At 45.2% G+C, this 23,739-nt stretch overlaps 1 protein-coding gene across 11 annotated transcripts in view; it reads right to left on the bottom strand.

Annotated features, from left to right (window-relative positions):
• The window catches only part of LOC126427402 (zinc finger protein 43-like), a 147,607-nt gene that overhangs the window by 73,968 nt on the left and 49,900 nt on the right, over nt 1-23,739 (bottom strand). For 6 of the 11 annotated variants that reach the window (XM_050089764.1, XM_050089762.1, XM_050089763.1 and 3 more), the window contains 2 exons: nt 17,680-17,772; nt 16,559-16,648 (listed from right to left, as the gene is read on the bottom strand). In XM_050089764.1, the coding sequence (XP_049945721.1) occupies nt 16,559-16,648; nt 17,680-17,772 (183 nt within the window). Of the gene's footprint in view, nt 1-16,558; nt 16,649-17,679; nt 17,773-23,739 lie in introns of those variants that run through there. The other 5 variants (XM_050089766.1, XM_050089769.1, XM_050089767.1 and 2 more) reach the window with 2 other exon arrangements.

Below are 23,739 nucleotides of genomic sequence, written 5' to 3'. Positions count from 1 at the left end.
TTCTGTATCTTTATGATAAAGTTATAGCCTTGTGAAATCTGATGATTTCAAACACCCTGAGGAATTGCTTATTCAGGTAGAATTTCTTTCAGTAAGATATGATAATCTTAGTTTGTCTTTAGTTGCAATAATAATAATAATAACAATAATAATAATAATAATCCCTGTGGAGGCCCGGGAAAAGAATAGGCCTCCGGTATGTTCTGCCAGTCGTAAAAGGCGACGAAAAGAACAAACCACTAATAGGGCTAACCCCCTTTTAGTGTGATTAGTTGGTTCAGGACAGAACTAATGAAGCCTCGGACAAGCGCCGTCATGGTCGGGGACGACGCTTGAACCCTATGCCCGCCCACAATGGTAACGACACTGCTAGCCAACTGGAAAATGATTTAAATCCAAATAGAGGTGTTTTGCAGGATATGCTTCCTGCAACCACCCTAGAAGGAAAACAAAGACAGAGGATGAGATGGTCAGATGAAGTTAATCGACACCTCATGTTCTGTTATTACCAAGCAACAAACCTAGGAACCAACACAACTGGATACAGATCACAAGTATACACAACATTTATTACCAGATACCCAGAATTAAAATTTTTAACAGAACAACGACTAGCTGATCAGATCCGTGTAATAATAAAAAATAACAGGATACCCCAGTCAGAATTAGATAACATCAAACAACAAGTACAACAAATACTGGAACAAAATAATGTGCAATCAGAAGAAGAAGAAAATACAGTAATGGACTCAAACATCCCAGAGCAAACAAACAAAGAACAACACGCACCAATTAAACAATCAGAGGAAAACGAAATCTTAAGGCAGCCACCAGAACAAGCACAAATAGAACACAAAGTGACACAGATATTAGATATAGAAGAAAAATTTCAGCTAACATATATAGAATACAAAGACACAAATACAGACATTAGACCATTCTTGCATAGACCACCAAATAACCCACAAGTCGAAACAACAATAAAAACTATCAACACAATCATACACAACAAAATAAATGAAAACACAACTATGGAAGAGTTACAACTACTGGTATATATAGGAGCACTCACTACACTAAATATACACACTAGGCAGAGATCAGAACCAACCAACACACAGAAGAAACCCACAAAACCAGCATGGCAACACAGGCTACAGATCAAAATAGAAAAACTGAGAAAAGACATCGGACAGCTAACACAATTTATAAGAAATGAAATCTCGGAAAAAAAACGAAAAAGGTTAGGTAAAATCTCACAACAAGAAGCGACAGTGCAATTAGACGAAAAGAAGCAGAAATTACAAGCATTCGCCAAACGACTCAGAAGATACAAAAAAAGTGAAAATAGAAGGAAACAAAACCAAACATTCAACACAAACCAAAAGAAATTTTAGCAGACAATAGATAACACACACATTGAAATAAACAATCCACCAAACATAACAGACATGGAACACTTCTGGAGCAACATACGGTCAAACCCGGTACAACATAACAGGCATGCACGGTGGATACAAGCAGAAACAGACACATACAAGATGATACCACAAATGCCTGAAGTGACAATTTTGCAACATGAAGTCACCCAAGCAATTAATTCTACTCACAATTGGAAAGCCCCTGGAAATGATAAAATAGCAAATTTCTGGTTAAAGAAGTTCACCTCAACACATTCACATCTAACTAAATTATTTAACAGTTACATTGCAGACCCATACACATTCCCTGATACACTTACACATGGAATAACTTATCTGAAACCTAAAGATCAAGCAGACACAGCGAACCCAGCTATATATCGCCCCATAACATGCCTACCAACAATATACAAAATATTAACTTCAGTCATTAAACAGAAACTAGTGACACATACAACACAGAACAAAATTATAAATGAAGAACAAAAAGGCTGTTGCAAAGGAGCACGAGGATGTAAAGAGCAACTGATAATAGATGCAGAGGTGACATATCAAGCTAAAACTAAACAAAGGTCGCTACACTACGCATACATCGATTACCAGAAAGCTTTTGATAGTGTACCCCACTCATGGTTACTACAAATATTGGAAATATATAAAGTAGATCCTAAATTGATACAGTTCCTAAACATAGTAATGAAAAACTGGAAAACCACACTTAATATCCAAACAAATTCAAATAATATCACTTCACAGCCAATACAGATTAAGCGTGGAATCTACCAAGGAGATTCATTAAGTCCTTTCTGGTTCTGCCTTGCTCTGAACCCACTATCCAACATGCTAAATAATACAAATTATGGTTACTATATTACTGGAACATACCCACACAAAATCACACATTTGCTATACATGGATGATCTAAAACTACTGGCAGCAACAAATCAACAACTCAACCAATTACTAAAGATAACAGAAGTATTTAGCAATGACATAAATATGGCTTTTGGAACAGACAAATGTAAGAAAAATAGCATAGTCAAGGGAAAACACACTAAACAAGAAGATTACATATTGGATAACCACAGCGACTGCATAGAAGCGATGGAAAAAACAGATGCCTATAAATATCTAGGATATAGACAAAAAATAGGAATAGATGATAGAAATATTAAGGAAGAGCTAAAAGAAAAATATAGACAAAGACTAACAAAAATACTGAAAACAGAATTGACAGCAAGAAACAAGACAAAAGCTATAAATACCTATGCTATACCAATATTGACCTACTCATTTGGAGTAGTGAAATGGAGTAACACAGACCTAGAAGCACTCAATACACTTACACGATCACAATGCCACAAATATAGAATACATCACATACATTCAGCAACAGAAAGATTCACATTAAGCAGAAAGGAAGGAGGAAGGGGATTTATCGACATAAAAAACCTACATTATGGACAGGTAGACAATTTAAGAAAATTCTTTCTAGAACGAGCAGAAACTAGCAAAATACACAAAGCAATCACCCACATAAATACATCGGCTACACCACTACAATTTCATAACCACCTCTACAACCCTTTAGATCACATAACATCTACAGATACAAAGAAAGTAAATTGGAAAAAGAAAACGCTACATGGCAAGCACCCGTATCATCTAACACAGCCACACATCGATCAAGACGCATCCAACACATGGCTAGGAAGAGGCAATATATACAGTGAGACAGAAGGATTCATGATTGCAATACAGGATCAAACAATAAACACCAGATATTACAGCAAGCATATTATTAAAGATCCCAATACCACAACAGATAAATGCAGACTTTGCAAACAACAAATAGAAACAGTAGATCACATCACAAGCGGATGTACAATACTAGAAAATACAGAATACCCCAGAAGACATGACATCGTCGCAAAAATAATACATCAACAGCTTGCTTTACAACATAAACTTTTAAAACAACACGTTCCTACATACAAGTATGCACCACAAAATGTACTGGAGAATGATGAATACAAATTATACTGGAACAGAACCATTATAACAGATAAAACAACGCCACATAACAAACCTGACATCATACTCACCAATAAAAAGAAGAAATTAACACAACTAATTGAAATATCCATACCCAATACAGCAAATATACAGAAGAAAACAGGAGAAAAAATTGAAAAATACATCCAACTGGCTGAGGAAGTCAAGGACATGTGGCATCAGGATAAAGTTGACATTATACCAATTATACTTTCAACTACAGGAGTCATACCACGCAATATCCACCAGTACATCAATGCAATACAGCTACATCCAAACTTATATTTACAACTTCAGAAATCCGTAATTATTGATACATGTTCAATTACCCGAAAGTTCCTAAACGCAATGTAACATATACCGTACAGTTAAAAGGAAGTGACGCTTGATCAAGGTCCGCGTCACTTTCATTCCGAACCAGACCTAAGGTCTGAGGAAGGAAAGATAATAATAATAATAACCTGGAAGTTCCTAAATGCAATGTAACATATACCATCCAGTTAAAAGGAAGTCACACTTGATCAAGGTCCTTGTCACTTTCCATTTTTAACCAGACATAACGTCTGAGAAAGGAAAGAAATAATAATAAATTATTATTTCCATTTTATGGCCTTCATTGGACCACTCCAGCAAACTTTCAACAAAGAATTTTTCAGTTTCCTGCCAGCCCAGTACTTGTTCATTCTCTCAGGTCTCATTCTTCTGTCTTAATCAGGAATCACCCTTCCTATTGTCTGTTGATTCTCATTTGCAGTCTGGTTTGTTTGTCTGCGAGTTTCCTGATTTTGTCAGTTTTGTTTCTTAGGTCTCGAAATGTAATCTGTAGCTCATTCATATCTTCCTTTATTTCTATAATCCACTTAATGTTGCACTTACTATTCCACAATTTTTCTGTTAGTCTGCTGATGATCCTGTTCTCTGGTGTTCTGATTACATGTCCAAGAAATGAAATCCTTTCTTCCTGATTGTACTCACTACCAGTTCTATTTCCTTGAAGACTGTTTCACTTGTAGCTACTCTCCAGTGTCTATCTTTCTGGTATGAGTAGTTAATGCATGTTCTGATGATTCTTCTCCCTATTTTGAGTATTTTGTCTATTTCTGCAGTGTTAGTTGTTTTGAAGATGGTTTCACTTGTGTATGTTTTTTTCTGGTTGAGTGACTGTTTTGTAGTGTTTTAATTTTGTTGCTATTGACAGGATCTTTTTGTTGTAGCTGTTCTTGGTGATATATTGTGCTTTAGTCAATTTGTTTATTCTGTTATGCCATGTTGGCTTTTCATAGAGTTTATATGTTCTGATTTCTTGCAGTAATTCAAATTTATCTAAAATTTTGATTTCTTGGTTTCCTATGCCAATTTTGTTTATGAGTGTTGGGTCAGTTAACATGATGACTGGTTTTTCAAAGGATGTTTCAAGACCAATTTTCTGCACTAGTTCCTGTAGTGAGATAACTTGTTTGGTTTCCTGAATACTGTTGGACAAGAAAGCAAGGTCATCAGCAAATCCTAGACAATTTAAAGTTGTGTTGTTTTTGGATCTTCCAATTTGGATGTTCTTTGGGTTAATCTTGTACCATTTCATCATCATGTATTCTAAAGCACAGATCAACAGCAAGAGTGCCCAAGAATCTCCTTGTCTTAAACCTGCTTTTATGACGAATGGCTCAGAGTTCCTCCATAAACTTGACATATGAAAGAGTGTTGGTTAAGGCGAGTTCTATCAATTCGATTAATTTTGTATGGAGTCCAAAATTTCTTAAGATTTTTAACATTGAAAGTCTATGGATACAGTCATGTGCTTTTTTTAAAGTCCACGGAGGTATTACAAGAGGTTCATTTTGTTTCTTGTAATATGATATGGCTTAATTTTAAAGTGATGATCTGTTCTGCACAGTTTCTACAATGTCTGAAGCCTCCTTGGTATTCACCTAATTCATCCTCTATTTGCTGTTTGATCCTCTTGTATAGGATTGTGGAGAAAATCTATGTGCAGTCTAAGAGAGATACCTCTAATTACCTGGGTTGCTTTTATCTCTTTTTGTGGAATGGGTGGATTATGACTGTGGTCCAATGTTTGGGAAACTTTTCTGTTATCCAGATTTTTGTTAGGGCTATGTGTAAGGATGTTTGAATTATATCACTGGCACATGTCCACATATCTGCCAAAAACATGGTCTTCTCTGCACGCCTTATAATTTTTCATCTCTGAGTGCTGTTCCCCCTCTTGAATTGTTGGAGGATTTATGAGATCAGGTTGAGTCTTGGTGTGTGTGTGTGTGTGTGTGTGTGTGTGTGTGTGTGTGTGTGTGTGTGTGTGTGTGTGTGTGTGTGTGTGTGTATTTTAATTGCTGCAAGTTCCTGGGGTTTTTCACAATTTAAAAATTTACTAAATGCTTTTGTCATGATTTCAGCATTTACCTTGTCATTATGTGGCTTTTTTCCATCTTCCCTTTTCAGCATTAATGTGGCAGGGGTAAATTTTCGTAATTTTCTTCCAAACATTTTGTAAAAGTCTCTGAAATTGGTTTTATGGTAATTTCTTCTATTGAGTTGATTAGATCTTTCTGTGATTGTCTCTTTGTTTACCTGATAATTTGTGTGAACTTTTGCTTGATATTTTTGAGGTTGGTTGCGTCTTCTTCTGTTTTGTGTGTTTGAAATTTTAACCATGCACAATGTATTCCATTATGAATTTTGTCATATTCTGAGATCCACCAGACATGTCTATTAGGTGCGTTCAATGGGGCTAAATTTTCTGCTTGTTGCCTGAGAATTTTAACATTATAGATATCTCTGTGGAAGAATTAGTCCATAAATACATGATCCAGCTGCCATTCTCCTTTTCCCCAATCAGGATGTTTCCAAGTTTTACATTTGTTTGGCCTCCTTTTGACGTATGTGTACTTTGAGATCAATTTGTGTTCCCTACAGATTTCAGGAAGTCTTTGACCATTTTTATTTGTTTATGTGGAGCCTATTTCCCAATAATATCACAGTATTTCTTTTCTCTTCTGAGTTGAGCATTGAAGTCCCCTAACAGGATCTTAACAATGTTAATATTTACATGGTTTATTGGAGATCCCAAAACTTTTCCACTTTGTTCCTTGTCTTTGTTAGAAAATTCTTTTCATTAATAGGGGTATGGGCATTAACGATGATATAAATTTTGTTATATATTTTTAAACCCAAAGTGGCAATTCTAGGGGAGGTGGCTTGAAAATCAATAATCAAATCCATTGTTTTCAATTGACTATAAACCCAGTTCCAAATTGGGGACGTTCTTTCATAACCCTCATTCCAGGCTTACCATTGTAAATTCTGTAGCCTTGTGATTTGAATGGTTCTTCTGTAGTATTTCTTATTTCCTGGAGTCCTGTTTCTAAAATTTTCTGCTTCTCTAAGTCATCCATCAAATCTTTAGTTTTCCTATTTTAAGTAGAGAATTAATATTATGAGTTGCAATGTCGTTAATGTGATCTTGTTTGATCCTGTTCTTATGAACTGGCATAAGAATGGGTGTTTGCCAATGCTCCGACTCATTGACACCTAGGTGGCTACCCACCAAATCCAATGTAGCCTTCTCCCACAGGAATTTACCTCTGAAGTGTGACTAATGCTAATCTAACACTGCTAATTATGGGAATTACTAATAGATTAGTTTGTATGTATGTAGATGCACATTTACTACTGTGAAAAATATCACTGTTCCTCCTACTACATTAGTCAGATACTTATTTTATCTAGTATCTCCACATACATTAATACTCTGCTATCCACATAATGGTGCATGGCAAGGAGTACCCCATAACCCCATAACTTGCTCCCACCCACATTTCGGCCACCCACTTTCAGTTACAATACTTAATGGTTGAAATAGATGATTCTCCCCATCTCAATCACATCTCCGAATCTCAATTTTCTTCATCTTCACTACAGCTGGACAAATTACCTAACATGAGAAAAATAAGCCATCAGCAGTCTAGTTCCTCAACTGTATCATGCAACAAGTGGATGGCACAGACACAACCAGCATTTCAAAAAATACAATAGTTCTGAGGATATGTCTTAAATTTCTAAAACAATGTGTCATTACAAGACAACCTCCACATTCAATTTTTTAAGTACTGCCACATTAGCTCATGACATTTAGCTGTTGGAACATTAATGCAGAATATGGGCTTTCAATTAGTTGCACCTCATACATTGGTCTGCAAGATCACCAAACCTTCAAATAAATTTAAAAAAAAACAACTGATAATTACCATTCAACACCAAGCAAGTGATAAAAATCAATGCAACTTCTTGATCCCAACATCTAATCTCATGACTTCATTCACTAGGTGATGTGTCTCTTACTATTATTTTTCAGGCTAATGCTATCTTCACATATGACAGCAATTACAATCACAAAAATCACTAAACACAGGGAAATGATAATATGCAATGTATGCACATCAGAATTAAGCCTGACAAACAAATATCTGATGTAGAAACCAGTACATACAGGTTTTCAGAAAAGATTCACAGTGTGCATTGTAAATCATATACTTAGGAGTACAGTAGGAAAGCTTAATCTAGCTTCTCATGCAATTACCTAATAAAATTCCCAATTCTGCAATTTATACATTGTCTTGCTGGCCATGTGCCAGTATCAAAATGATCAGCCCTATTTTTCTGCATCGTCATTAAGCCCTAGACTGCATGTCACTCCAGATGACAGAGCTAAGATGTTCACTGCACAACTGCATGTGCTACACATGATCACTGTTATTGTAACACATCCTATTCATAGATTTGCTCAGGTGACTACCACTATTTCATACATATTTTCAAAGTAACAAGTGGGGTACACATCAGTGGTTTCAGTGCCAACCACATGACATGGTTTTCCAGGTCACACAACCAGCAACACACTGTTCTCCACACTTGCATTGAGAGCAGCACTCCATACAGAGGGCATTATCTCTGCACCTCTGCCCGGGTGCTATGGAGGCATCCTGTATGACCTATGATCTCTTGGGTTGCATATGAAGGCCAGTACTGCCTTTTGTATTTTCATGGTAACTGGTCACCAACTACTAGCCAGCAACTTTGACAACTACAGCTATGCCTTAGGACACCCTACAGTTCATTGTTTTGGCCAATCTTCTGATTTGCACATCCCTGACTACTATGCATGGTTTTTCGTTTTGTTTTGTTTTGGTTTTAGGCCGCAAAACTGCTATGGTCTGTGACTTAGGAAACAGTAAAAAAACCGAAATTTCAAACCGGCAGCAATGGGAACGAAAGTCATAAAATTGGAGAAACTAAAGGCAGAAGGAAGGCTTAAAAATTCACTACAGAAAGGGGATGGTTGTCCGCAAAAAAAGCTTCAAATGACTCACGTCATTTCACTGGCACTAATAAACTTGAGAACGCGGTCGGCTGAGCGCGTGTCATCTGCTAAAATCGACGATAAATCAGGCGACAGCTGTAGACGGGAGCTTAACGGATTAAAATAGGGGCACTCAACTAAAAAGTGTCTTACCATCCACAGCTGAGAGCAGTGGGAACAGAGTGGGGGAGGATCACCGCTTAAAAGATGTCGATGGCTAAAAAGGCAGTGCCCTATCCGGAGTCTAGTTAAAATTACCTCCTACCGACGACGCGTTCGGGAGGAAGAGGTCCAAGCACAAGGAAGAGCTTTCATGTCCCGCAATTTATTATGGGGAAGTGTTGACCAATGCGCATGCCATAAATGAACAACATGACGACATTAAACGCTCCGTAGATCGGCGAAAGGAATCGATTGAATAGCTGGCCGAAGAAGAGAGACAGCAGCCTTGGCTGCATTATCGGCCACCTCATTTCCACAGATACCAACGTGTCCCGGGAGCCAGAGGAACGCCACCGAGACGCCCCCCAGGTGGAGCAAGCACAGACAGTTCTGAATCCGGTGGACCAGAGGGTGCACAGGGTAAAGAGCTTGGAGACTGAGGAGAGAGCTGAGAGAATCTGAGCAGATAACGTACTGTATCCGCTGATTTCGGCGGATGTAGTGGACAGCCTGGAGAACAGCGTAAAGCTCTGCAGTATAAGCCCAACACTGGTCAGCAAGCCGAAAGTGATTTGGGGTGTCGCCAACAATATAGGCACTCCCTACACCTAACAATGTTTTCGAGCCGTCGGTGTAAATAAATGTGGCGTCTGTCATTTGTGCACATACAGCAGCAAATGCCCGACGATAAACAAGTGTAGGGGTACCATCCTTGGGAAATCGACAAAGGTCACGGAGCAGGCAGATTCGGGGATGGAGCCAAGGCGGTGCTGTACCCCAAGTTGTCAAGAAGGTCTTAGGAAAGCGGAAGGAAAGAGAATGGAGCAGTTGACGGAAGCGGACTCCCGGGGGTAGTAGGGAGGAGGAGCGGCCTGCATACCCTACATCAAAAGAGGCGTCGAAAAAAAGGTCATGGGCTGGATTAGCAGGCATGGAAGACAGATGGCTAGCATAACGACTCAGGACTGCTCGCCCATTGGACAGCGGAGGTTCAGCAGTCTCAGCATAAAGGCTTTCCACAGGGCTAGTGTAAAAAGCTCCAGACACTAAACGTAATCCACGGTGGTGGATGAGTCGAGACGCCGAAGAATAGACGGCCGAGCAGAGGAGTAGACTATGCTTCCATAATCCAATTTTGAGCGCACTAAGGCGCGATAGAGGCGGAGAAGGACCACTCGGTCCGCTCCCCAGGAGGTACCATTCAGGACATGGAGGGTGTTAAGCGATCGCAGACAGCGAGCCGAAACATAGGAAACGTGGGAGGACCAGCACAGTTTTCTGTCAAACATAAGACCCAAGAATTTAGCGACGTCTGAATACGGAAGGTTGACAGGACCTAGATGTAAGGAGGGTGGAAGAAACGCCTTACGTAGCCAAAAATTAACACAAACGGTCTTACTGGGAGAGAAACGGAAGCCGGTTTCGATGCTCCAAGAGTGGAGGCGATCGAGACATCCTTGAAGACTTCGTTCAAGAAGGCTGGTCCGTTGAGAGCTGTAGTAGATCGCAAAATCGTCCACAAAGAGGGAGCCCGAGACATCAGGAAGGAGACAATCCATAATTGGATTTATGGCGATGGCAAACAGTACAACACTCAGCACGGAGCCCTGGGGTACCCCGTTTTCTTGGGAGAAAGTACGGGAGAGAGTAGTGTTCACCCGCACCCTAAATGTGCGCTCTGCCATAAATTCGCAAAGAAAAAGGGGCAGCCGGCCTCGAAAGCCCCAAGAGAACAGTGTGCGGAGGATGCCTGTCCTCCAACAGGTATCGTATGCTCTCTCCAGATCAAAAAATATTGCTACCGTTTGGCGTTTCCGGAGAAAATTGTTCACGATATAAGTGGAGAGAGCAACAAGATGGTCAACTGCAGAACAATGCTTTCGGAATCCGCATTGGGCAGGTGTTAAAAGACTGCGGGATTCCAGCCATCACGCTAGACGGTAATTCACCATACGCTCCAAAACCTTACAGACACTACTCGTGAGAGAAATGGGGCGATAGCTAGAGGGGAGATGTTTGTCCTTTCCAGGTTTCGGAACAGGAACGACGATAGCTTCCCGCCATCGTCTGGGAAAAGTACTGTCGTCCAAATTCGATTATAAAGACAAAGGAGGTAACGCAGACTATGGGTTGATAAATGCAACAACATTTGGACGTGGATACCATCTGGTCCTGGGGCGGAGGAGCGAGAAGAAGAGAGTGCATGTTGGAGTTCCCGCATGGAGAAAACAGTATTGTAGCTTTCGCGATTTTGAGAGGAGAAAGCAAGATGTCGCACTTCCGCTGCACGTTTCTTCTGGAGAAACGCTGGCGGGTAATTTGAAGAGCTCGAAATCTCAGCAAAGTGCTGACCCAATGAGTTAGAAATTGCGACGGGGTCCACTAATATATCATGCGCGACAGTGAGCCCAGAGACTGGGGAGAAACTAGGCGCACCTGACAAGGGAACCTCCCCATCGCACCCCCCTCAGATTTAGTTATAAGTTGGCACAGTGGATAGGCCTTGAAAAACTGAACACAGATCAGTCGAGAAAACAGGAAGAAGTTGTGTGGAACTATGAAAAAAGTTAGTAAAATATACAAACTGAGTAGTCCATGCGAAAATAGGCAACATCAAAGACACCCGGCGTCAAGGAGCACCGTGGTCCCGTGGTTAGCGAGAGCTCCTATGTTCTAGTCTTCCCTCGAGTGAAAAGTTTAATTTTTTATTTTCAGTTTATGTGAGAAACTCTTATGTTTTCATCACTATTTTGGGAGTGATTATCACATCCACAAGAAAACCTAAATTGGGCAAGGTAGAAGAATCTTTTTACCCATTCACTAAGTGTACAAGTTAGGTGGGTCGACAACATATTCCTGTCATGTGACGCACATGCCGTCACCAGTGTCATATAGAATATATCAGACGTGTTTTCCCGTGGAGGAATCGGTTCACCTATGACGTGATCAAATGTTTTTGGTTCCCATTGGAGAGGCACGTCCTTTCGTCCACTAATGGCACGGTTTTGCTGTGCGGTCGCTAAACACAGACACTAAACTTATTGCAGTGAACAGAGGCGTCAATGAACGAATGGACAGATCATAACTTTGCGAAAATAAGGAAAGTAAAATTTTCAGTCGAGGGAAGACTTGAACCAAGGACCTCTCGTCCCGCAGTTACTCACGCTAAGCACAGTATCACGGCGCTCCTGAGCTTATGATCTCCTTGATGTTGCATATCTCTCAAATGGACTACTCAGTTTGTATATTTTACTAATTTTTTCACGGTTCACACAACTTCTTCCTGTTTTTTCGATTGATCTGTGTTCAGTTTTTCAGGGCCTATCCACTGTGCCAACTTATAACTACATCTGAGGGGGGTGCGATGGGAAGGTTCCCTTGTGAGAACCATCGAAGCCGACTCCAAACTTCCGTAGAGGGAGGGAAGGTGTTAAATGAGCTAATAAACAATTTCCAGCTTGCCTTCTTGCTATCCCGGATGACACGACGGCATCGCGCACAGAACTGCTTATAGCGGATACAGTTGGCCAAAGTAGGATGGTGGCGGAAAACGCGGAGAGCACGTCGCCGCTCACGTATTGCATCACGGCATGCCTCATTCCACCAAGGAACTGGGGGGCGCTGGGGCAATTCGGAGGTGCGTGGTATTGAATGTTCCGCAGCTGTAAGAATAACGTCGGTAATGTGTGACCTCATCGTCGACGCTGGGAAAGTCACGGTCATCGAATGTCGCTAGAGACGAAAAAAGTGTCCAATCGGCTTGGGCAAACTTCCAGTGTCGCGGGCGCATATGTGGCAGATGAGGCTGCAGTCTAAGGACACAGGGAAAGTCTTCACTCGAGTGTGTGTCATCAAGGGCGAACCATTCGAAGCTCCGAGCTAGCGGAACAGTACCGACCGCAAGGTTAAAATGAGATAAATTTGTCGTGGAGGCAGACAAAAATGTGGGGACCCCAGTGTTGAGGCAAACTAGATCCACTTGGTGGAAGACGTCTAGCAATAGTGAGCCACGTGGACAAGGATGTGGAGATCCCCAAAGCGGGTGGTGGGCACTAAAGTCCTCAACCAGCAAATAGGGGGGAGGAAGCTGACCAAGAAGATGAAGGAGGTCAGCTCGTGCCATTGGTGTGGACGATGGAATGTATACAGTACAAAGAGAGAAGGTATATCCAGAAAGGGAAAGACGGACGGCGACAGCTTGGAAGGAAGTGTTTAAATGGATTGGGTAGTAATGGAAAGTTTCATGCAGAAGAATCACGAGTCCTCCATGTGCTGGAGTGCCTTCAACAGATGGGAGAGATCATATCGGACGGACTGAAAATGACGGAGAACAAAGCGGTCATGGGGACGCAGCTTTGTTTCCTGAAGACAGAAGGTGACCGGCGAGTAGGATCGTAAGAGGATCGACAATTCATCCCTATTGGCTCGAAAGCCGCGGACATACCAGTGGATAATGGACATAGGGTGAACAGAAAATGGAGGAATGTGACCAAGGGTGTTGGCAACTCAACGACTGCTCAGAGCTTGCGACCGACAGCATGGAATGGCATTTAGCCGAAGGCAGAAGATCCTGATCCATAGGTTGGTCAGGAGCAGCTCCTGCCACCAGCGATCGGCCGGTTGACCGGCCGCCAGCAGTGCGCCTGGGCGACACAGAAGACGGCCAAGGGCGATTTCCGCCAGGTGGTGCTGTAGATGGGACACGCCTTGGCGGTGGAGGAGATGAACTGGGTTTCTTTGTAGCCTTCTTGAAAGTATGATGTTTAGATGAAGGAGGAACCGATGGTTGTGAAGTTGCAGTACGTAAAAACTCTTCATGAGTATGCTCTTTTTTGGAAGTCTTGGTGTCTGACTTTTGGGCTCGAGATTTAGCAGAACCCGATGAAGGGTGAGCCATAGAGTGGGCAGGCGAAAGTGGTGAGGTTGAACGGGTGATCTTTGCGGTGGCCGACCTTACGACCGTGGCACTAAAGGTGAGATCGCAAGTCTGCGCTGCCGCCTCCATTGTTGGCCGAGGAGAAGCAAGGACAGTGCTGTATTTTCCTGTCTGAGGCACGGTGGGCTGTCGACTGGCGAATAATTTTCGAGCAGCAAAGGTAGACACCTTTTCCTTCACTCTTATTTCCTGGATGAGCTTTTCATCCTTAAAAACGTGGCAATTTCGATAGGAAGCAGCGTGGTCACCCACACAGTTGATGCAGCAAGGGGATGGAGGTGGACAAGCACCCTCATGGGCATCCTTGCTACACGTAACACATTTGGCCGGATCGGAACAGGACTGGCTGGTGTGATTGAAGCGCTGACATCGATAGCAACGCGTAGGGTTTGGGACGTAAGGGCGAACGGAAATTATCTCATAGCCTGCTTTGATTTTCGATGGGAGTTGAACTTTGTCAAATGTCAAGAAGACAGTACGAATTGGAATGATGTTCGTGTCAACCCTTTTCATAACTCTATTAACAGCCATTACGCCCTGGTCAGACAGGTAGTGCTGAATTTCTTCGCCAGACAATCCATCGAGGGAGCGTGTATAAACGACTCCACACAAGGAATTTAAGATACGGTGCGTTCCACCCGGACAGGGAAGGTGTGGAGCAGAGAAGTAGGCAGCAATTTCTGTGCCTGGCGGGCACTGCTGGTTTCTAACAACAGGGTGCCATTCCGTAATCTGGAACAAGACTTTACAGGACCTGCAATTGCGTCAACACCTTTCTGAATAATGAAAGGGTTGACCGTGGAGAAGTCGTGACCTTTGCCAGACCAAGGAACAACAAGGAACTGTGGCAACGATGGAAGAACTGTGTGTGGCTGAGACTCAGTGAACTTACGTTTGTGAGCAGACATAGTGGAAGGTGAGGAAACCATTGCGGAAGAATCCCCCATGATTACCGGCATCTCCGATGGCGCGCTCCTCCCTTGTGGGGGCCCTCTCTGAGGGCACTCCCGCCTTAGGTGATTGTTCACACCTCAGGTCACACCTCCCGACAAACGGATGGAGGGACCAATCGGCACTTTCGGAAGGTATCATCTCGGGTAATCACCCCTCCCTGGGCCTGGCCGTTACCAGGGGGTACGTACATGTCCTACCTGGGGGTACGTACGTGTCCTACCTGTCTACCCGGGGCGGGGAACTACGCGTTACCCCGTCACCGGCTACGCATGGAAGTGCGTGGGTTGGCCTTCAGACACGCACAGGGAGGAAAAAAGAGAAAGGGAAAGGAAAGAAGAGGGGTCTCAAATGCCGCAGCGGAGAAAAGGGTAAAGAGAAGAGGGAAGGAAAAGAGAAGGACAGAGGAAGGACAGACTTGCAAGTGTAGAAAGCAAGGAATTTGGAACAGTTTCGAACGTCCGTCTCCGGACGTAGGCACAAACCATACTCCCAGAGGGGGAGAAAGGGAAGGAAAGAGCCAGAGGTGGGGGGGGGGCGAAGATGGGGGATGGGGAAGGATGAGGAAAGGGAAGGTATGCAGCCCGGAAAGGAAGGAGGGCCACATTAGCTCGGGGTCCCGTGTCACAAAAGAGTTGTGGACCCCCTGTGGGGTACTATGCGTGGTGTTATTTCTGTAAAACCCTTCTTGTGGAACAACACTATTTGTGTTCCACTTACTGTCCTGTCTACTTTTGATGCCAATGCATCCCTTTAATTTGTTCAAAATGGCATAATATGAGTCTCTGTGACCTTAAGTCTTGGTCTGGTAGCTGCAAATCAGCTACACTCCTTTACATACTGTGAGCTGTCACTAGCATGATAGTTTTGTTCCTTGACCTGTAAGCTTGTATAGTCTTTCTCCAATTTTATTTCTGTGACATGTTTAACAATGTGAGCATCTTTCCCTTAGCAAGGTCATAAAGCATATCTAAGCAAATGATCTTTCTTCTTTAGATCTGCCAGGACTCGAATTGTGAGGTCATACATGGCTTCATCTCTGTACAATCATTAACCAAAAGCCATACACAGAGCATTTATATAACTAAAAAATTTATAACTAATACAACAAGTACCACAGGAGCTGCCACAATATGTACAGGTTGTGGCCGAAGTATCAGGGCTGATCTGCAACACACAAATTCTCTCTCTTTTTCAAAACCAAAAATTTTAGGACAAACTCATTAATAACTATGATTCAACAAAAGATCAGAACAGCCTATGTTCTTTTGAATTGTATTTATCAGCGGTTATTGAAAGGAGGAATATTTCTCAAATGACCCACACTATTAGAACTTACACTTCATCTAAATGTGAATTTACTGTATCCATCACACACAGCCATTATACAATATAGTTGATATCAACAAGTGCTACAGAAAACAGGATTATACCAGCAACCAGTCCCCTTCCACTTCTGTTTACAACAGTCAGCACGTAACAGATGATATGAAAGTCAAGTTCAAGAGTAAAAGAATACTCTACAATTACGAACAGCAAAAAGTTTCAGAAAACTGACGATCTGTGCTAATTCCACTGTAATACATCCTTTACTCTACACAATTAGCAAATGACTCATTACCTGACTACATGCAATACATTAGAGATGTGAATACTTACAATATCCTCAGTGACAATTTCCAAATTCAATTCAGGATCCTCCTTGATAAAATCAGTGGACCAAAATATTCCAAATGGATCTTTAACAGACTGCATGAAAAAAAAAAAAAAAATGCTGAATTATAACTGCTCGCTAACTTCTGACACAGTTCTCAATATTCCTTTCTTATGAATATCATCCAACTCTGCAGAGATTCAAATCAACTGGGAAGAGTGAGTGTCACAATTCATCCAAATCAGTTCTAATGTCTCTGATTTTGCTATCAGCCATTGTGTAGTATTTATTTGGCATACTTTCACTTTCTATTCCTATCACATAATCCATTCTGATTTCAGTGGCACTATGGCCTGCTCTATCGGGAGGTCATACTCCCATATGCAAACTTGATATATGCGTGTGTGGCAACATTTCAAAATTAAACTCTGATAATAGAGAAACCCCAATAATCTTCCAGCTGTAAACCAATAAATAAGAGGGCTTTTCAGTGTTTAATCAAATGATTATTGCATTCTCTACATTATCATCAAAATTAACAAAATTTAATGCTATTTACACATCATCTTGCTCTTCACCATATATTTTCAGTGCCTGATCTTTGGGAAACCATTCACATTTATGTCATGTGTACTGGAGGGAAATCAGAAGGAATTACATACAGCCACTGCGGGATTTCAGTAATGTAAATATTACAGTAAATAGTGACTGGGAACTCTAAACTATACCCCAACACATATCATAGTTCCAGATCTTCTGTTACAGCACTGACACAGAGACATATAATGAGATTAAGTTTCTTCCAAGAGGAAGACTTTCTTGCTCCGTTGATACCAAACATGTACTTAATGCATTCATTACATACCATTATAATAAAAAATTAATACAAGGTTAATGGTTCATAAAAATATGCTTGTTACAAGTTCTGCTAAAATACTATTGGTGATAAACATTAAATAACACATCTTAACTAGAGTCAACTGGAAGACCACAAAAATTCTTGAAAATAGCTGGTATCATAGGTTACAATAGCACACCATCCATAATTTAGCTTGAATGCCCATATTTCTGTCATGGCATTCTTACTACACTTCCTAAACAATAAAGTTCTTGTGTGAAAACTTACATTATGTTCTGATCCATCAGCATGTTGTTTCACTTCAGGATCTTGCTTTACCGAAACACTAGGTCCTTCAGTCTTTAATGGATCTTCAAGAAACTGAAAAAAGCAAAAAAGTTACGTGATCAAGGCTTCTGTGTCTTGTTCCAAATGGCTCTCTCTTAGAGGAGCAGGGGAGCAGGAAGAAGAGAAAGAAGAGAAAGAAGAGAAAGAGGGGCAGCGGCAGCGGGAAGAGGATGAGGAGCGGCAGCGGGAAGAGGAGGAGGAGGAGCGGCAGCGGGAAGAGGAGGAGGAGGAGCGGCAGCGGGAAGAGGAGGAGGAGGAGCGGCAGCGGGAAGAGGAGGAGGAGGAGCGGCAGCGGGAAGAGGAGGAGGAGGAGCGGCAGCGGGAAGAGGACGAGGAGGAGCGGCAGCGGGAAGAGGACGAGGAGGAGCGGCAGCGGGAAGAGGACGAGGAGGAGCGGCAGCGGGAAGAGGAGGAGGAGGAGCAGCAGCAGGAAGAGGAGGAGGAGCAGGAGGAGGAGAAGCAGCAGCAGGAAGAGGAGGAGGAGGAGGAGGAGGAGGAGGAGGAGGAGGAGGAGCAACAGCAGGAAGAGGAGGAGGAGGAGGAGGAGGAGCAGCAGCAGCAGGAAGAGGAAGAGGAGGAGGAAGAGGAGCAGCAGCAGGAAGAGGAAGAGGAGGAGGAAGAGGAGCAGCAGCAGGAAGAGGAAGAGGAGGAGGAAGAGGAGCAGCAGCAGGAAGAGGAAGAGGAGGAGGAAGAGGAGCAGCAGCAGGAAGAGGAAGAGGAGGAGGAGGAGGAAGAGGAGCAGCAGCAGGAAGAGGAAGAGGAGGAGGAGGAGGAAGAGGAGCAGCAGCAGGAGGAGGAGGAGCAGGAACAGGAGGAGGAGGAAGAGGAGCAGCAGCAGGAGGAGGAGGAGCAGGAACAGGAGGAGCAGGAAGAGGAGGAGCAGGAGGAGGAGGAGCAGGAGGAGGAGGAGGAGGAGGAGGAGCAGCAGCAGGAAGAGGAGGAGGTGCAGCAGCAGGAGGAAGAGGAGGAGGAGCAGCAGCAGGAGGAAGAGGAGGAGGAGGAGGAGGAGGAGCAGGAAGAGAAGGAGGAGCAGCAGCAGTAGGAAGAGGAGGAGGAGGAGGAGCAGCAGCAGCAGCAGCAGCAGCAGGAAGAGGAGGAGGAGGAGGAGGAGCAGCAGCAGCAGCAGCAGGAAGAGGAGGAGGAGGAGGAGGAGCAGCAGCAGCAGCAGGAAGAGGAGGAGGAGGAGCAGCAGCAGCAGGAAGAGGAGGAGGAGGAGCAGCAGCAGGAAGAGGAGGAGGAGGAGCAGGAAGAGGAGGAGGAGGAGCAGGAAGAGGAGGAGGAGGAGCAGGAAGAGGAGGAGGAGGAGCAGGAAGAGGAGGAGGAGGAGCAGGAAGAGGAGGAGGAGGAGCAGGAAGAGGAGGAGGAGGAGCAGGAAGAGGAGGAGGAGGAGCAGGAAGAGGAAGAGGAGCAGGAAGAGGAGGAAGAGGAGCAGGAAGAGGAGGAAGAGGAGCAGGAAGAGGAGGAAGAGGAGCAGGGAGAGGAGGAAGAGGAGCAGGGAGAGGAGGAAGAGGAGCAGGGAGAGGAGGAAGAGGAGCAGGGAGAGGAGGAAGAGGAGCAGGGAGAGGAGGAAGAGGAGCAGGGAGAGGAGGAAGAGGAGCAGGGAGAGGAGGAAGAGGAGCAGGGAGAGGAGGAAGAGGAGCAGGGAGAGGAGGAAGAGGAGCAGGGAGAGGAGGAAGAGGAGCAGGGAGAGGAGGAAGAGGAGCAGGGAGAGGAGGAAGAGGAGCAGGGAGAGGAGGAAGAGGAGCAGGGAGAGGAGGAAGAGGAGCAGGGAGAGGAGGAAGAGGAGCAGGGAGAGGAGGAAGAGGAGCAGGGAGAGGAGGAAGAGGAGCAGGGAGAGGAGGAAGAGGAGCAGGGAGAGGAGGAAGAGGAGCAGGGAGAGGAGGAAGAGGAGCAGGAGCAGGAAGAGGAGGAGGAGCAGGAAGAGGAGGAGGAGCAGGAAGAGGAGGAGGAGCAGGAAGAGGAGGAGGAGCAGGAAGAGGAGGAGGAGCAGGAAGAGGAGGAGGAGCAGGAAGAGGAGGAGGAGCAGGAAGAGGAGGAGGAGCAGGAAGAGGAGGAGGAGCAGGAAGAGGAGGAGGAGCAGGAAGAGGAGGAGGAGCAGGAAGAGGAGGAGGAGCAGGAAGAGGAGGAGGAGCAGGAAGAGGAGGAGGAGCAGGAAGAGGAGGAGGAGCAGGAAGAGGAGGAGGAGCAGGAAGAGGAGGAGGAGCAGGAAGAGGAGGAGGAGCAGGAAGAGGAGGAGCAGGAAGAGGAGGAGCAGGAAGTTTTTTTTTTTGGTAGGGTTTAAGGGCGCTCAACTGCTGAGGTCATTAGCGCCCAGTCACTGGTGTTAGAGCACATGGAATCTGCTAAAACTCAAGGGGATGGGGGGACACCAGAAGGACCTGACAAAGATGCAGATAAAATAAGTAAAAAGGTTAAATGTCTTTGGACAAGCCAGTTAAAGTTATAAAACGCAGAATACGAGCAGCTGCTCGAGCGTCATGAGCTAAAACATCCGGTAAAGTAGATGGCAGTAACAGGACAACACGAAATTGACTAAAACGGGGACACGACAATAAAACATGGCGCACTGTTAATGCCTGACCACAAGGGCACTGCGGGGCTGGGTCACCGGAGAGCAGGTAGCGGTGGCTAAACCGGCAATGCCCAATCCGCAACCTGGTCAGATGGACCTCCTCGCGCCGAGATGGTCGGGAGGATGTTGTCCAAGCAGTTGGGAGCGGTTTTACTGCCCGGAGATTGTTTCCTTGGAGGGATGACCAAGTATCCCGCCACAACGACACAAGCCTCTTACATACATCCCCACGAACGTCAGATGACGGGACACAATGGGAGGCTGGCCAAGGCAGGAGGACTGCAGCCTTGGCTGCAGCATCCGCAGGCTCATTCCCAGGCACTCCTACATGTCCGGGAACCCACAGAAAGCTGACAGAACGACCACTATCAGCGAAAGAATGGAGGGACTGCTGTATCCGTTGAATCAGGGGATGGACCGGATAGTGAGCTCCAAGGCTCTGAAGAGCACTGAGTGAGTCAGAGCAGAGTACATACGATAAATGGTGGTGGCGGCGGGCATACTGAACAGCCTGATGGAGAGCAAAAAGCTCGGCCGTAAAGCTGGAACATTGGTCGAGGAGCCGGTATTTAAAGGTGGCGGCCCGACGACAAAGGCACAGCCGACACCATCGTCAGTTTTGGAGCCATCGGTGTAAATAAAGGTGTGACCGGCAAGTCGAGCACGAAGTTCGACAAACCGTGAGCAATACACTGCAGCCGGAGTACCCTCCTTCGGGAGTGAGCTGAGGTCGAGATAAATATGAACCGGAGCCTGGAGCCAAGGTGGTATCGGGCTCTCACCCTCTCTGAAGGTGGTTGGAAGGGCAAAATCCAATTGTCGAAGCAGGCGACGGAAGTGGACTCGAAGGGGCAGCAGGGCAGACACATACACCCCGTACTGACGGTCGAGAGAATCGGCGAAGAAGGACTTGTAAGAGGGGTGGTCGGGCATAGACAACAGCTGGCAGGCATTCCGACACAGCAGTACGTCGCGCCGGTAGGTCAATGGTAACTCGGTAGCTTCAGCATAAAGACTCTCGACAGGACTAGTGTAGAAGGCTCCGGTCGCAAGACGTATCCCCCGATGATGGATGGAGTTGAGCCGGCGTAAGAGGGATGGCCGAGCGGACGAGTAGACGAAGCTCCCATAATCCAGCTTCGATCGGACTGTGGACTGATACAAGCGAAGCAGGACAGTGCGATCCGCTCCCCAAGATGAACCGCTAAGAACTCTTAGGACATTAAGGGAACGTGTACAACGGGCCGCCAAATAAGAGACATGTGAAGACCAACACAGTTTCCTGTCCAACGTGAGCACTAGAAACTTAGTTGTGTCCACGAATGGGAGAACAACGGGACCGAGATGTAAGGATGGCGGAAGGAACGCTTTATATCGCCAAAAGTTGATACAAACCGTCTTCTCTTCAGAGAACCGGAAGCCATTTGCCACGCTCCATGAGTAGAGGCTGTCTAGACAACGCTGAAGGCAGTGCTCCAGGAGGCATGTTCTCTGGGCACTGCAGTAGATCGCAAAGTCATCGACAAAGAGAGAGCCTGAGACATTAGGTGGAATGCAATCCATAATTGGATTGATCGCGATGGCAAAAAGGGCTACGCTCAAGACGGAGCCCTGAGGCACTCCGTTCTCCTGGAAGAAGACGTCGGACAATACGGAACCCATATGTACCCTAAACTTTCGATCCGCTAAAAAGGAATCAATAAAAAGGGGCAGGCGACCGCGTAGGCCCCACCTGTGCATAGTGCGGAGGATACCTCCTCTCCAACAGGTATCATAAGCCTTCTCCAAGTCGAAGAACACGGCTACCGTTTGGCGCCTTCGCAAAAAGTTGTTCATGATGAATGTCGACAAGGTCACAAGGTGGTCAACAGCGGAGCGGCGGCGGCGACGAAAGCCGCATTGGACATTAGTAAGTAGTCGTCGAGATTCAAGAATCCAGACTAACCGAGCATTAACCATGCGCTCCATCACCTTACAGACACAGCTTGTAAGAGAAATGGGGCGGTAACTAGAAGGAAGGTGTCTATCCTTCCCGGGTTTGGGTATAGGAACAACAACAGCGTCACGCCAACGCACAGGGACTTGACCTTCGGTCCAGACGTGATTGTAGGTACGAAGAAGGAAGCTTTTGCCCGCCGGAGAAAGGTGTGGCAGCATCTGAACGTGAATGGCATCTGGCCCCGGAGCAGAGGACCGGGACAGTGCAAGCGCACGTTCGAGTTCCCGCATAGTAAAGGGGGCATTATAAGTTTCCAGATTCAGCGAGTGGAAGGAAGGTCGCCGAGCCTCTTCTGCCTCTTTCCTGGGAAGGAAGGCAGGATGGTAATGGGCGGAGCTTGAAACCTCCGCGAAAAAGCGGCCAAAGGCGTTGGAGACAGCCACAGGATCAACAAGGACCTCATTACCTGAGCTCAGGCCAGGTACCGAGGAGTGGGCCTTAATGCCCGACAGCCGGCGCAGGCTACCCCAAACGACGGAAGAGGGAGTAAAACTGTTAAAGGAGCTGGTGAAAGAGGCCCAACAAGCTTTTTTGCTATCTTTGATGACTCTACGGCATTGCGCTCGGAGTCGTTTGTATTCTATACAATTCGCCAACGTAGGATGGCGGCGAAAGGTGCGTAAAGCACGTCATCGAGCACGGATAGCGTCCCTACAAGCCTCGTTCCACCAGGGGACGGAAACGCGACGTGAAGAAGAAGTAGTACGAGGAATGGAATGTTCGGCAGCATCGATGATAACAGCCGTGAGGTATTCGACCTGACTGTCACAGCTGGGAAAATCGTGGTCCGGAAAGCTCGCCAGGGAGGAGTAAAGTCCCCAGTCAGCTTCCAGTATGTTCCAGCTCGAAGGACGTGGGGATGGGGTGTGGTGCAGGAGACGAACGACAGAGGGGAAGTGGTCGCTTGAATAGGTGTCAGAAAGGACATACCACTCGAACCGACGGGCAAGAGTGGTAGAACAGATCGAGAGGTCCAAGTGGGAGTAGAGTCCGAGAGGAAAGTCGGGGCGCCGGTATTGAGGCAGACAAGATTGAGATGGTTGAAGACATCCGCCAAGAGTGAGCCTCTTGGACAGGATGCAGGAGAGCCCCAAAGGGGATGATGGGCATTGAAGTCGCCAAACAATAAGAACGGCGGGGGAAGCTGAACGATCAGGTGCATCATGTCAGCCTGACTAACAGCAGATGACGGTGGAGTGTAGATGGTACAAACTGAAAAAGTAAAAGCAGAAAGAGTAATGCGGACAGCTATTGCTTGGAGTGGGGTGGTCAATGGGATGGGATGGTAATAGACATCGTCCCGAACGAGCAACATGACCCCACCATGAGCTGGGATACCGTCCACAGGGGTGAGGTCATACCGCTCCGAGGTATAGTGGGTAAAGGCAATACGGTCAGTCGGGCGCAACTTGGTTTCCTGGAGACCAAG

The sequence above is a fragment of the Schistocerca serialis genome, chromosome 11 (assembly GCF_023864345.2).
Source record: "Schistocerca serialis cubense isolate TAMUIC-IGC-003099 chromosome 11, iqSchSeri2.2, whole genome shotgun sequence".
Classification (NCBI taxonomy): Eukaryota; Metazoa; Arthropoda; class Insecta; order Orthoptera; family Acrididae; genus Schistocerca; species Schistocerca serialis.
The sequence above is the reverse complement of the archived record's forward strand: the minus strand, read 5'-3'. Positions and strand labels throughout refer to the sequence as shown.